At 44.1% G+C, this 14,759-nt stretch overlaps 1 protein-coding gene across 3 annotated transcripts in view; it reads left to right on the forward strand.

The window, feature by feature from the left end:
• PDS5B (PDS5 cohesin associated factor B) overlaps positions 1-14,759 on the forward strand; it is a 312,170-nt gene that overhangs the window by 174,919 nt on the left and 122,492 nt on the right. For all 3 annotated transcript variants that reach the window (XM_074986372.1, XM_074986368.1, XM_074986369.1), the window contains exons 18-19: positions 3,263-3,368; positions 5,765-5,925. In XM_074986372.1, the coding sequence (XP_074842473.1) occupies positions 3,263-3,368; positions 5,765-5,925 (267 nt within the window). The remainder of the gene's footprint in view (positions 1-3,262; positions 3,369-5,764; positions 5,926-14,759) is intronic.

The raw sequence follows: 14,759 nt of genomic DNA on the forward strand, positions 1-14,759 counted from the left end.
GGTCTTGATCTGGAAATTTTGGTTTCTAATCTAGATTCTGCAGGGGAATATGCTTTAGTAATTACAGTTCCTTTTGCCTTATTCTTCTTCCAAAATCTCCATTTTAGTGTGTCTGTGCTCCCCTCTCCTCTTTACCCATCTTCATTTGAGTCCAACTGCTTTCTTTCCCTCCTTCATGCTGTGTGTTAGTCTCTCCTGTGCTCTTAATACGCTGTGCTAATTCCCTGTTGCCAGTTTTAGTGCTTTTTAAGTAACTGCAGGAAGAGCCCTGCTCGGGGCTTGTCTGTACTTTTGGCTAAATCAGCACTTCTGCAATGAGTGCAGTGGTGTCAGTTTAGCAGGTTTGGTAAAGATATGCTTAATTGGTGGCAGAGCACTCTTCCACTAATGTCTGTACTGCTTCTCTCAGAGAGGAAGAAGGTAACTTGGCAGAAGAGCCTCTCCTGTCGACATAGCATGGTATAGATATTGCAATAAGTCAAACCTGAGTTATGTTCATTTTTCTTACGTAAATTTTCTAATTGAAATAGCGTGGCTTAGATCAACTTACAGCTTTAGTGTAGATCAGCCTCTACAGTCGTATTGTGGAGCGTTCTTGGTGCCAGCACACTGTTCAGAGAATTTAGCAGCAGTGCTTTGAGCATGTGAAAATGACGGTTTGCAGAAGCTTATGACTTGTCGAGGTTTCTGCAGCTGTTCAGAGTCTGCATAAATGCATTTAACTGTTTCCAGAGTGACACTTTTGTCAAATTTCAGATTGCCTGTTCGAAAACATACAGGTGTTAGTATTTTCAAGGAATGTTTTGACGTAGGGAAGACTATGTTGTTTTGCCAAGTTTCATTTCCTAAACTTCTGAATGATTTTTGGGGCTTTCAGTAAAAGCCTGCTGAGAATACCTGGCTTAGTAAACTTGAGACAAACTTTTACAGAAATGTATGTTGTGTATGCAGAATCCTCTTTCCCCTCCGTCCTTTTGCCTCCAGGGGCTGAAGTGATATTTGGCCACCACAAGGGACCTCTGGGCAATGTTGCCTCTAATTTTTTGTGCACCAAAGCTTGTGCAGATGTGCCCCACTAGTAGACACACACGCTGTCAGCTGTGGGCACTCTTGTAATCAGGTGTGTGGCATTTGAATCTCTGGGGTGGCCACCAAAGCGCTCAGTTTACAGGGAACACAGCCACTGGCTCTGTCAGATCCCAGCTCACAAACAGAAGACGGGAGGCGGGAAGGGAAGGGGCCAGAACTTGGACCAGAAAAGCTCATCCAATAAAAGACATTATCTCACCTGCGTTCTCTCTCTAGTATCTTCAGACTGACATTGCTTTTATTTTTATCTTCTGAATATTGTCTGGTCCAGGGGTTAGCAGCCTTTCCAAGGCAGAGTGCTGAAATTTGACCTTTTGACCTCTATGTATAGTCCAAATGCCAATGATAATTTTTGAAGTTTCTAATAGTCTTACTTACAATAGCTTTATTAATGAAGATGCAGAGCTTTATTATTTGGGTACTGGGGAACCATACAGTTAAACAAAATGGAATATGGTGCCATCAGATACAAATTCTTTGTTAATACGGTTTAGAGTTTTGAGTGCTTGACAGTGACTGTTATATTTGTAACATAGTAGTGCATAAAGTCTTAAAATAAATGGTGTGGTTGTAGATAAGAGATGTACAATGGGCCAAACTTGCAATTGATTCCAAAAACAAACAGTGTTTGTTAAAGGAACGGTTTAATTGTTTATGAAATGACCAAGTAAATGACCAACCTTATTACTCTTAGCTGCTGTTTTTAAGTTCCATTTCCCCAATTCTCCAAGTGCTTCACAAACATTTGTTCATTCATTACAAAGCATGCAGTAGATAGGCACTTTCCCAGCTTCACAGAGCACTGGGCAAATCAACGCACTGGGGCTACATGTACATGGGCAGCCTCTGTCGACAGAACGGGACTTTTGTCGACAAAACTCGCTGAGCGTCTGAAGCGCTCTGACAGTTTGTCGACAAAACTCGGCTGTTCAGCCAGCAGTGTTATACCTTTCCTCAATCAGGTATAACCCGACTGTTGACAGTGTTTTGTTGACAGAGCAGCCGTGTAGGCAGCCCTCTAGACAGAGAGGGCTTCCGGTTCCCTGGGAAGCCCTGTTTGCAGAACTTCTGGGCAGCTAGTCTGCCGACAGGGCACAGGAGTCTGACTGCTTTCTTCCAACAGAGCAGCTTGGTCTTCCGAGCCTCTCTTGTGCATAGATGTGATCTGTCAATAGATGTACTGCCGAGGTTTCTGTCGACAGTGACCTTTCTCAACACAGGCCGTCCATGCAGACATAACCAGAAAGCTTAAGTGACGTAAAAGGGTATGTGGCAGGTGCGTTTCGTGGGGGCTCCAGTCCTGGCTCTGCATTGTGGTGGGGGCTCCAAACCCTGCTCCTGGATGTAGGTCTGGGTCCAGTGCAAGCTCCCAGCTGCATGGGGGGAGAAGAGGTGGGGCAGAGCTCCTACTTCATGCTTTATTGAAAATCTGCTCATGTGCCAAGAGTGGCATGTGTGCAGGCGGTTGCCAACCATTGGTGTGGTCCATGTGTGACTAGAGTAGCTCTTCCCTACTTGCTGTCACTGCAATAGTTTCCTTTCCATCTGAGTGAACCCAGGGATTATTCACAATATTTTTCACATGCCTTTCTCTTTGAGCAGCTGTCACTGCTTTCCCTAACAGGTCTAGGCTGGTAATCTCAACTCCCCTTTGAGTGCAATGCAAAGAAGAGCAATTAAGCTTTACCTCCAACTTTAAAATATCTGCCATCTTTAATGTACACTTAATCTGTTTTTTCCTTTCTATTTTACCACTCAGCTCCTTCTAAAATTCTGGAAGTGGGCTAAATAATGAGCAGCCCCTAAGTTTTACTCAGTTCTAAGAAACCATGATAGGCACTAATCTAAAGTGGAAAAGTAACATTTGAACTTTAACTGAATTTTCTAATAGCACTCAAACTATTCCTTTATTCCACTTTTGGTCTTATTTAAACAGTTATTTGTTTATAGATTGGTCATTCAGTGCTGTAAACAAGGTTTTTTTGTGAGGGCAAATTTTGTATTAGAGCCACCATCTCAAATTATGTATTAGGGCAGAGCAACCAGATATGTCTATGTGAACCTGATTAACAGTGCCTTTCTAATTGTACTTAATATTTTAGAATGGACATTTTAACTGAAGTCCACAGTAACTGGTAAATTTAAATCACCTTTCTCTTTTTTTATTTGTCAGTGCCCTTATCAAGCAAGTAAACAAGTCTATAGATGGAACAGCAGATGATGAAGATGAAGGTGTACCTACTGATCAGGCCATCAGAGCTGGTCTAGAATTGCTTAAGGTAAATACTACCTTGGTAGTGAACCATATGATTGCTTTGTTAGTTTGCTAAAATAACTTTGTTAAAATATGTTATTCTCACCTTCTTAAGATACTGTAGTCTTTTCAGCAGTTATGCAAAAGAAAATGTTTTCCATACTCAAGTTTAATCAGTGTATGAGAACAATAGCAACTGTAATTTTAAGTTCAACAACTTTTCAGAACTATTCTCAAACAGCATTGTTCTTTTTCATGCGCTTTTTATATACAGTAGGGTTGCAGCATTTGTGAGTATTTGGTATTGAGAACCCTCACCAATATGATTTTGCGAATATCATTTTAGCTTGACTGGGGGAGGGGAACTCGGCACGCTCCTGGGCAGCTCTGGACAGCAGTGCCGGGAGGCGGATATGTGGGGAGCTTGTCAGTAGCCACGCTGTGCCCCTGGCTGGAGGGTCGGGTGCCTGCTCTATATAAGCCAGACTGGGGCCGGCAGCCGCTGTTGTAGTGTGGGGCATGCAGTCTCCACTGCTGCTGGAGCTGGACTCCCTTCCCAGCCGACTTCCAGCACAAGTACCATGGCCCCATGTGAAGTGGCAGCTACTGGCACTCCCCGCCCCAGAGCCCCTGGGGAAGCAGCAGTCACTCGCGAATAATTGAATTTGCGAACATTAAACTCTCAGATGTTGCAACCTTACTGTATTAATATCCTCAGTACTTTGTTATGCTATGTATTCTTTTAAAATTTACTTTAATAGATGAAAGCGTTTTGGACATTTGGGTTTGGGTGATAGCTATCAGAGAGTGCATTTTTCTGCCCTTCCATCCCTTGTCTGTGTTTTACCATATTCTTCTTCTGGTTTTATTCCTGTGTCATGTTGTTGTGTACATGTACCTGTTAGCAGGCATAGTGCAACAATTTCCACCTTCATCATATGTATTGGTTTGTGTTGCTGCATAATATATCTCTAAGTATTAATTGAAAGAGTGACTTGGCACTGTTCTGCTCTTCAGAAACCAACTAAAGTGGAACCTGGCTATGCTCAAACCATTGAATATTTTCAAATCACTGTTTCACTCAAACAAGAACCAATATTTACCAAACTTCATTATTTATATTATTATTGGGGTAGTATACCACAGCCACACTCAGGATGCACATCTTAGACGAAACAAAGTTCCTGTGTCCCCTGTTCTCCTTTTTTCCATGTAACTCTGACTAAACAGAAAATAGGGAGGAGTTGGTCACCTTGTGATATACAAATGTGTACTCTGAGCAGTGTGAACATCCCTTAAGTGAAGAAAAATAGAATTTAAACAATCTAATTTCTGTTATCTCACTTCGCTTTAAAGGATTCCACTTTATGTATAGCTCATATCAGATATGCTTAGTCTACACCATGTTTATGACACCAAATAAATTGGTGCTGTGTAGAATACAGTGTCAAGTACATGAAGGTCTTCTGGTTCACAGAAAATTGACAACTGGATTCAAACTACGTAAAATATGTTTTTGTTATGTGAACTTGGGGATGGGGAAGCATAAGTGTCAATCTTTAACATCGCTAGTTGAAAATTTGCAAGTCTGGACGAAGTTGGAAATTAGTAGTGAAAAAGTAGTTTAGAGTTATCAGAAATGGTAAGATAGATCTTAGAAGGCACGATGTCACTCAGGAAGACAATGGAGAAAGATGGGGTCTAGGGTACAAATGAATTGTGTGAATATCAACAGAGGAGTTGTGGGGGAAAGAGAATCCATAGAAGTTAATGCTGATGAAGTGGTCAGCAAGGCTGGATGAAAGCTTGGAAAAGATACAGTCAGAAGGAGAGAGACATAGTCAAAGGAGGACTATGGAAAAGAAGCATGTAAGTTTGTGATTTTCCATGAAGTCAGTTTCAGCAAATTGGAAAGGGCATAATTAGGCGTGAAAGTGAGCAAGCTGAGGCTCTGAAAGTCAACAACTTACTCAATGGGATGAAGGGAAGAAGAGGCAGTAGAGAATGAAGTAGGATCTAGTAGAGTGTCCCTTCCTTTTTAGATAACAGACTATCTCCTACCCTAAAGGAAAAGACCTAGGAGAGAGAAAAGGAGGTGGCAAGGTAGGATGGAATAGAATGGCAACTTGGAGGATCAGGAAATATGTTTTGGGACACCGCACAGTTGGACCCCCCGAAAAAAATAAAATCATTATTGTGAGGACAGGTTGAGGATGGGGAGTGCAAATAACATTAAAGTCATGGACAGAGGGAGATGAGTGAGCACAAATGGACAGAAAATAGCTCTTGAATGGAGAGGTAGGATCGATTTTTTTCAAAAATTGGAGTTTATTATAGGGACTAAAATATGTCAAGAGACACTAATATTTGATTTATACAATTGTTTAAGTTAACATGTGGCTTATTGCTTTCTTTTTGCAGGTCTTGTCATTTACACACCCTATCTCATTCCATTCAGCTGAAACTTTTGAATCCCTTCTGGCTTGCTTGAAAATGGATGATGAAAAGGTGGCAGAAGCTGCATTACAAATTTTCAAAAATACAGGAAGTAAAATTGAAGAGGACTTTCCTCACATCAGATCGTGAGTTAGATATATTACTCTGTTTGAATAAAATTCTTGAAGTAGAATTCTAGAAGTGTTACATATTAACCATCATTCAGTTTTTGAAGGAAAATATTACTAAAAGTTGGATCCACTCAGGCATTTAATCAGAATAGCAATGAGGATAAATAACATTAACCGATTTAAATGATAAAATGTTGAAATACAAGTAATATGTGAAAAACAATGTTTCTCTGAGTGATAGTCCCTGTTGTATTCCACTGACTGTTTACACATGTTCACCATGGATCCAGAGTCAGAGAATTGGAGAGGAGTAGTTTCAATTAGTTTGCACTTGTAGACTGGGCTTGCTTCATGGTTTTGTCTGAGGTGATAAAGGGCTGTGTAGTCGACTGTCTGCAGTTCCCTCTCACCATCTCAAGGTCCAGGTCGCAACTATTAGTGTGCTCTTGCATGTGGCATACATCTGAAAATATATACTTAGTTATAGAGTATTTTACTGTTTCTATAATTCTTTTCTTAAGAGTTTACTAGTTTTAGGAGCAGAATTTTGTGGGCAAGTGTTTGTGTAAATACCCCTCCTCCCCTTTCTCATGTCCATTTCACACATTGGTACTAGACTACACTGAAAATCGTAGGCTTCAAGTTCTGTGCCTCCTGTCTGCTTTCTTTTTTAAGCAGCAACAGACATCAGCACCAGTTCTGCTACTTGGAAGAAGCCTGCATTGCACAACTTCCAAAGCTGTGCCCAAGAAGATCGGGCTTTTTGCCTTCAGAGGCACCTCATGAAAGTTTTCCACAAGGCCTCGTTTAGACCCAGGCTAGGCAATTCTACTATGTGACAGCCCGAGATACCCAGGAGTGTGCCTCTGGCTGTGGATTTCAAATCTGGCAGCAATAGTACCACTAAGGACCCTTTTCTACATTTTATCATCTTAGGATTTTTTTTTGTTTTATAACTGCATTGTTTGTATAGACCTGAGTGCAGTCATTTCCTCCTTCCATGTGAACCAGGACATTTTCTGCCTAGATTGTCTCCCAAGCCTCAGAAGATGGTGGGAGAAGCGTCTTTGTGCTCTGGCCATCCAGAGAGCCTTGGATTTTTACCTGGAACATACCAAGTCTTTCTGTAGGTTTATGTAATTCTGTGTTGCTACGATTGGTTACTATGCAGCAGCTTTTCCATCTGAATCACCACATGCATATTGGCCTGCCGTAAGTAAGCAAAGGTTGTTTGGGTCTATTCAAGCAGGGCCTAGCCTTCTTTAGCTGCATTCCTGGTACATGTGTCAGTTCAAGGCACCTGTGGAGCTACAACATGGTACTTAGTCCACACATTTACATCTCACTGTGCTGTCATTCAGAAAGCCAGAGATGATCGTGAGTTTGGCAGAACTGTGCTGCTATCAAAGTGGCCATGACCTACATGGGTACTGCAGGGAGTCATCTAATATTTACTGGACATGAACAGTCACGTGAAGAAAAGTTCTCTCTTCCATAACTGGTGTTCTTTGAGATGTGTTTCTCATGTCCTTTCTGCACCCCCCTATCCCCATCATCACTGTCAGAATTTCTGGGAAGAGGGAACTGAGGGAGGGATGCATGCTGTGCCCCATATACCACACCATGAGGGCACTACTCCAGGAGTTGCCAGAGTGGCTATCCTATGGATACTGCTGAAGTGAAGAACATCCAGTACCAGTTGACAAGCACACACACCTAATGTGGAATGTACCTGATCAAAAGATGTCAAAGTATACCAGTTATGGAACAGGTAATTTTTTTTTCTGTATGTTACATTAGCAACAATCATCTCATCCTTAGATAAAGATGTGATCTGTGACTTTCATTATGCAGGTTTGTTTTCTTTCACATAGACATTCATTTACCCACAGACGGTTCCTGAAGTTCACTGTTGTCTTGTACCATTTTCGTACAAGGTCCTTCAGTTTGTACTTACTATTGCTCCAGTGGTCTTTAGGATTTTTTCTGTCTTGGTGTCCTACTTTGGGCATTATTGGGTCCTTGTAGTCCCCTGGCTTGACAACTATCTCTGCAGTGGTGTGGTCCAGGTATAAAGCTCAACTTTCAATGTCCATATTGTTTGGACTCCTTTCTTGCCTTGGAGTGAGCATCAACATTGAAAAAGCAACTTTGGACCACACTACAGTCTTCCCCCACCTTACTAGGGTAATTCGTTACTGAAAAACCCCTCTTAGGGCAAATTCTCGTAAGTTGAAAACATAAGTACCCTTAATTTCAATGGGAAAAAATTTTATGCATTCCTGAGCCCCAAAATTTACACCCATTTATGCTAAAACACCAAATCCCATCAAGATGAACACAATTACTTCAATAGTTAACATTAGTTATCATAACACAACCTAACAAGGCATTTTCCCTTCATTAATTACTCTATAATATGGCTGTTTACCTGCTCTCGTTAAGCTCTTTTGTAGCTATTATGCACCGTACACTTAAGACTTCGCTCACAAACAAAACATACATATGATACTGAATGTTTATGTAATTCAACATTTAATGCAAAAAAGAACTGAACAGTAAAAACAAAATAAATCAATGAAAACAATGCAAATGATATCACACTTAGCGAACAAGTTTGCATCGTGTGGAAAGGTGAGAAGATGAGGTGAGGGAGACTGCGAGGAGAGTTTGTTGGTTGGTGATGGCAGCTTTGGTGTGAATGGAGTAGAAAATGAAGGCAAAGGTGAGGAGGATGAAGAGTGGCTGAGTTCTTCACACTCCTTAATTTCTGGATCATCAACTTCGTCATGTTCCTCTTCCATTGCAATGGGAGGACGAGAGATGCCAGAGGATGAAGGTTGAGGCTCAGAAGCAGCAGAAGTAGCGGCAGCAGCAGCAGGGGTGGCTGGATGAAAAAAGATAAAATACTTGTCTGCTTGCTTTCTCACACCTTTCTGTCATACAGTTGTTTGTAACATTCAGTCGATTCTCTCATGAGAACTTTAGCTTTCCAAGCTCTTTCAAAATTGCCATCGTTTTCATCCACCAAAGCACAAGCACTAATGATAATGGAGAAGAAACTGTGTAACTATTTCGTGCCAAATTCTTTTACTGGTTCTTCCTCTTCGTCAAATTTCCCTTCTTTCAAATGTTCAGCCTCCTCCTTCAAACGCTCTTCTTCTTGTTGAATTAGCTCGTCATCCGTCAGGTCTTCAGAGTGAGGTTCCAACACCTCTTGCACATCTTCAATGTTGACCTTGTCAAAACCTGCTTTCCTTGCCAGCTGTACAATGTCATCACAGATCATTTTCTTCATGGATTCAAAACCTTGAAAGTCGTGCACAGCCTCAGGAAGAAGTTTTTCCAAGCAGCATTCACAGTGTTTGCTGTCACTTTGTGTCAAGCAGTTGCTATGTTTTCAATGGCCATTTTTATGTTGTAATTTTTCCCTAAGTCCCTGATTGTCACCTTGTCACTCTTGTCCAAACTGTCAACAAGATCCTTCATCACAAGCTGCATACAGTAAGCCTTAAATGTAGCAATGACACCTTGGTCCATTGGCTGTAGCAAAGATGTTGTGTTCAGAGGCAAAAATACAACCTGAACATTGCTTCCATAATCAACAATTGTTGCTGGATGGCCTGGAGCATTGTCAATGATTCAAAGTGCTTTGTTGTCTAGGTTATTTTCCTTACAGTATTTTTCGATGAAAGGACAAAAGTCACTCTGCATGTAGTCTAGAAACACTTGTTGGGTCACCCATGCGCTTCTCTTTGAATGCCAAATCAGTGGAAGGCTTATCTTATTGATACCTTTCGAAGCCCATGGATTTTCCGAACGGTATACGAGCAAAGGTTTGAGCTTTATGTTGCCCTCACCGTTGCCACCAAGCAACAACATTCATCTGTCTTTAGAGGCTTTATGTCCTTTTGGCTTGCTTTTCATCTTTGGAGATGTAGGTATGAGACATCATTTGCTTCCAAAACAAGCCGGTCTCATCCATATTGAAAATCTGCTTGTTAGTGTAGTTGCCTTCTTGGATAATTTTCTTCAGCTTTTCAGGAAAAGCACTGCCTGCTGCAAGATTGGCAGATGCTGGCTCGCCTGTAACCTTGAGGCTATGCAAGAGTCCCTCTTCCTGAAGCGGTCAAACCATCCATTACTGCCTTTAAAGTTCAAATCCTGGGCCGTCTCATCACCCTCCTCAGTTGCCTGTGCTTTCAGTCGCTCAAATAATGATAGTGCCTTTTCTCTTATGAGAAGAAAGCTAAGAATCGTGGTGTTTCGCCAAATCCTCTATCCATTGCAACAAAAGATTCTCAAGTTTCTGCATAATGGAGTGTCTACTCAAAGACAACGTTGTTAAACTTGCACCACCAACAGCAGTCTCAGCAGTTTTTAATATTCTTTTCGCATATAAATAGTATGCACAGTAGACGAAGATAAATGGAGTGCCTGCATCACATCTTTGTTACACTGTCCTTCATCAGTGTGCTTTATCACATCCAATTTTACACTTAAAGGTATGGCTTTTCTGTCTTTTTTTTGGCTTTTCTAGCTCCTTACTTAGTTTTTTTTAGCACTTTCTTCATTTTAGAGGGCATGATACGTGAGATTATCATGGGTGTAAACTAGCAAACCACAAGTACTCTTAGAGGAGAACTCCACACAACACGCGCCAACTATACAACTGCGAAGATGACCTCATGGTGGCTCTTGTCTCGCAACACTCAGCTGCTCGTGAGGTGTGTGAAATCCAAATCGGTCCTCATAAATGTGAAGAAATGCCTTGTAAGCTGAAGTAGGGGTATTAAATGAAACTCCTCGGAAAGTCAAATTCTTGTAACCCAATGGGTGTATCTTGGGATATGACTGTATCCCTAGATTGTAATGGCATGAGCTTACCTATGAAGGAACGGGTTCCAGATTCTCAAGAACTCAGTCTGTGTACTCAACAGTCCTTCAACAGCTTCTGCCTTTGCTGCCTCTAGATATGATTCCAGAGGGTTTACTTACCCATGCATCATGCCATGGAACTTATGCTGAAAATCCCCCCCTCCCCCCAGTGCTTTCTTCCTTCCACTGATGGATGGACCTACACTAGGTTTGCATAAGGGTTCCCTCTCTTCCTGGACAGGATGTTCATCCCCAGCATGTCCCTAGTAGGATGGCAGCACATATGGGAGATCACATAGGGAACATGGACTCCTTGAGAATGTAGGATACACATAAAAATTGTGGAACTCTTGGCTGCAAGGAGGTCATTTCAAGCATTTCTCCCATTCCTCAGTTCTCATCTTATCGCATTGGATAGTATCATCGTTTATTACATCAACATACTGGGCAGGGAGTTGACTACAATCTGTAGCGATTCAGTCAACCTTTGAATACTGGTGCAACGCACACCATATCCTATTAGCAGCAGCCTATCTCCTAGGGACTCAGATAGTGACTGCACTCTTGCTCAGCAGACAGTCCACAAGTAGGAACCGCACTATACTGCGGTATGCAGCATCTTTTACCAAAGGTGGACTCTGAGCAGAGACCTCTTTGCCTTCGCTATCAACAACAGTGGAGCATGTACTGCTCCTGGTGGGGGCGGGGAGGTATTTTGGTCCTGAGTCTCAGGACAATGCTCTTATTCTCTGCTTGTTGGTCAGATGAACTATGCATCCCTCCTCTTCCACTCTTGACATGAGTATTCCACAAGATCAGTCAAGACAGAGTAACATTCATTCTGCTTGCTCCCTGCTGTCTTAGATAGTTTTTGTTTCCCAGCCTCATCCATATGTCTTCCCATCCCCCAATTCCCATGCCCTCTTTTCCCTGCTGTACTGATAGGACATCCTAATCCATAAATGTTTCCTCTCAAAGCATGGTATTTGAATGATGTGACAGGGTGGAATAGACCCCACAGCCCCCTGCTGGAGTTTTGTGGCCTTGCCACACCCCACCCCAGGAAAAGGGCAGTAGAGAAATCCTCCAAGCTCCCCAGAGCCAGTGGTATGCGATGAAACCAATCAGGACCTAGCATACCAGTTTAAAGAATCCCATGGGGCTGAGCCAGGCAATTCGTCTTTGAAGCTCGAGGAGTGAAGTCGGGGTGACTGGCTGGCTGAGGCAGCAGTGGGCCTGTAGACTGCTCACTATGGAGAGCTTATTGCAGACTGGACTGATGTACAAAGTCAGCTACTGAAGATCGAGGCTTGGCTGGTGGGAAGTGCTCCAGGACTCTGCGTAGGTTGCTGTTGGGATTTTGAGACAAAGCCCTGAGGTCAGGGCAAGGATGGTGTGGGGCCATGAGGATGTAGCCTCGGGAATAAGAATAGCAATGCAACTTAAATGAACAGGACTGTCGTGATGTGCAGTGGCCTCCCCCTGACTCTGAGGCAGAGGAGGCCTCTCTGAAACCGTGGTGGGTGGAGCCAGAGCTTTTGTGCCCTGCCCCACAGCGTGCAGCACCAGGGACCAGAAGTGCCATAGTTGGGGCCCAGTGCTCATTAAAAGGCTGGCCTCCAAGCTGAGCAGAGGCTCCTGGCCTGGCTCTTGCAAGTAGGATCCAGGAGGCCCATGCCAGCTGGACAAAACTGGCTGGACCAAACGGCAGCTGCTCTGATCAAACCGTAGAGTCACAACAAAGCATGCCTTTGGCCCATAATCTGGAGTTCCTGTATGCTGAGGACCAGCCCCAGCCAGTGAGCCTACCACTGTCGACTACCCCGAAGGCCCAGAAGTGCCTGTACTGGCAAGTCTCTCCGCTGCCTGTTGCCCCAAGGACCAGAACTGACCTGAGCCTGGGAGCCTACCCACCACTACCGACACCGTGCTCTTTGACTTGTCAGACCACTATCCTAATGACGTGGAGATGCCCAACTGGCTGGACCTGCCTGCAACCACATACCTGGAGGATGTTGCCTTACCCGATCTCCCAGAGGATGCTGAGTGGGACATGGCACTGATGGAGGTAGAAGTAGGAAGTGGCCCAGGGAATGCCCCACCAGAGCCCATGTTGGTGTGTTGTGGTCTGGATTCTCACGGACTGGGTCCTCTTGGGAGCGGTTAGGGCCCCAAGCTGGGGCACAGTGGAGTGGGTGGACCTATGCCCCGCTAACCCAGAGAGGCAATTTACATTGCTTTGCTTGTGTGGCTGTTACTTTGCCCTGTGCTAGAGCAAACCCCGTGTACTGTTGGATTGGTCAGCTCTGCTAACAAGGCGCGGAGCCTTATCCCTACTGCCCCATGCTGATATACTGTTTGGACTGCTCACCCTGGCTGAAAGAGGCTGAGCCTCATTAACAGCTACTCTGCCCTGTTGGTGGGCTCAGCCTACCAACCCAGTGCTGAGACTGCTGCCTTCCCCTGCCCCAGTGCCAAGGCTTGCAGGTTATTAGGACTGCTCTGCCCTGCTAAAGGTGCTGAGTCTGATTAAAGGTGGCCCAGCCCAGTGCGAGGGCCAGGGCACCTACTCAGACTTTGTGTGCTCTGCCCTGCTGTGGGGGCTGAGCCTGACTGATTGCAGCTCTGCCCAGACTTAGGGCCAGGGCTTATGCACTGCCTGCTTGTTTGGACTGTGGCTGTCCTTTTCCAGGGCTTGGGCGCGTACATTACCCACCTGCAGCCCTGTTGAAGGGGACTGGGGCCCGTAGTGGCTGCTGTCTTTCCAAGACCAGGCAGCGCTTAGCCGTTAGAGAGGTTCTGCAGCCATTTAGGCTGACACCACTACAAGGACACAGCAGACAACAGTTCTTTACAGGGTCCCTGGGCTGGGATCCAGAGTAGTGACAGGCCTGGGTTCCCCTTCAGCCTCCTCATAGCTATTGGGGGATGGAGGGAGGGAAACTTGGTTCTAAGGCAGTCCAAAGGAGGCAGCTCTGGGACACCTCCCTGTCCTGGAGCAGAAAGTAGTAATCCAAGAGGTCAGACACATGCAGTCAGCCAAAGCGGGGGATCACGAGAAGACAGAGAAATCATTACAAGTGCGTATCATCTATAGAATGGGAGTGTTCATCAGAGGGCCAAAACATCTTCTCCAGCAGCAGGAAAGAGTCGAGTGGGCATTCCTCTTAGGCCATGTGGAAATTCTTCACTTCCTGAACCCAACAGAAAAGTCTTTCCCCAGATGTCAGGATTCTTCTTTCTGGACTATCTCCTGTCCTTGAAGGAATTTGGTCTGGCTCTCAGCTTTGGCAGGGTTCACCGTCCTCCAGTTGGGAGCTTTGAGCCCCTAGTCCTCCTCTTCCCAGTGGAAGGGCACTCTTTACACCCACTTTCAAATCTTCCCACCTGTTCAACCCATCACTCCCCACTAGGACCTCAACCTAGTTCTAGCCTCATTAATGAAAGCGCCCTTTGAACTACTAGCATGCATTACATCCCCTCTTTCTGTAAAAGTCACCTTCCTAGTTGCTTTCATTTCAATGAGAAGGGTCAGTGAACTTGGGTGCTTGATGATGGACCCTCCTTTTACCCCATTCCGTAAAAATAAAATCCCTTTGCACTTGCATCCCAAATTTCTTCCAAATGTCTTTTGTTTCATTTTATTCAGTGCATTCAATTACCAGCCTGCTTTCTGAAGCCTCACACTTCAGTAGAGGAACAGGAATTCCCCTCTGTTTGTGTGTGTTGAGTGTTGGCTATCTGCCTGCAGAGGACAAGACCATTCTGAAATTCTTACCATTCAGAAAGGATTACGGGTCAGAAGATCTCAACACAGAGGATCTTTATCTTGATTGTTGAGTGCATTACACACTGTCAGTTATTGGGACTGCCTCCAATCTCTGGATCCATTCCATGAGAACCCAGGGTTCAGTCATGGCCTTCCTCAATGGTATGCTTCTTAGGAATGTATGTAAAGCAACCTTGTGGAG

The sequence above is a fragment of the Carettochelys insculpta genome, chromosome 1 (genome assembly GCF_033958435.1).
Source record: "Carettochelys insculpta isolate YL-2023 chromosome 1, ASM3395843v1, whole genome shotgun sequence".
NCBI lineage: Eukaryota > Metazoa > Chordata > Testudines > Carettochelyidae > Carettochelys > Carettochelys insculpta.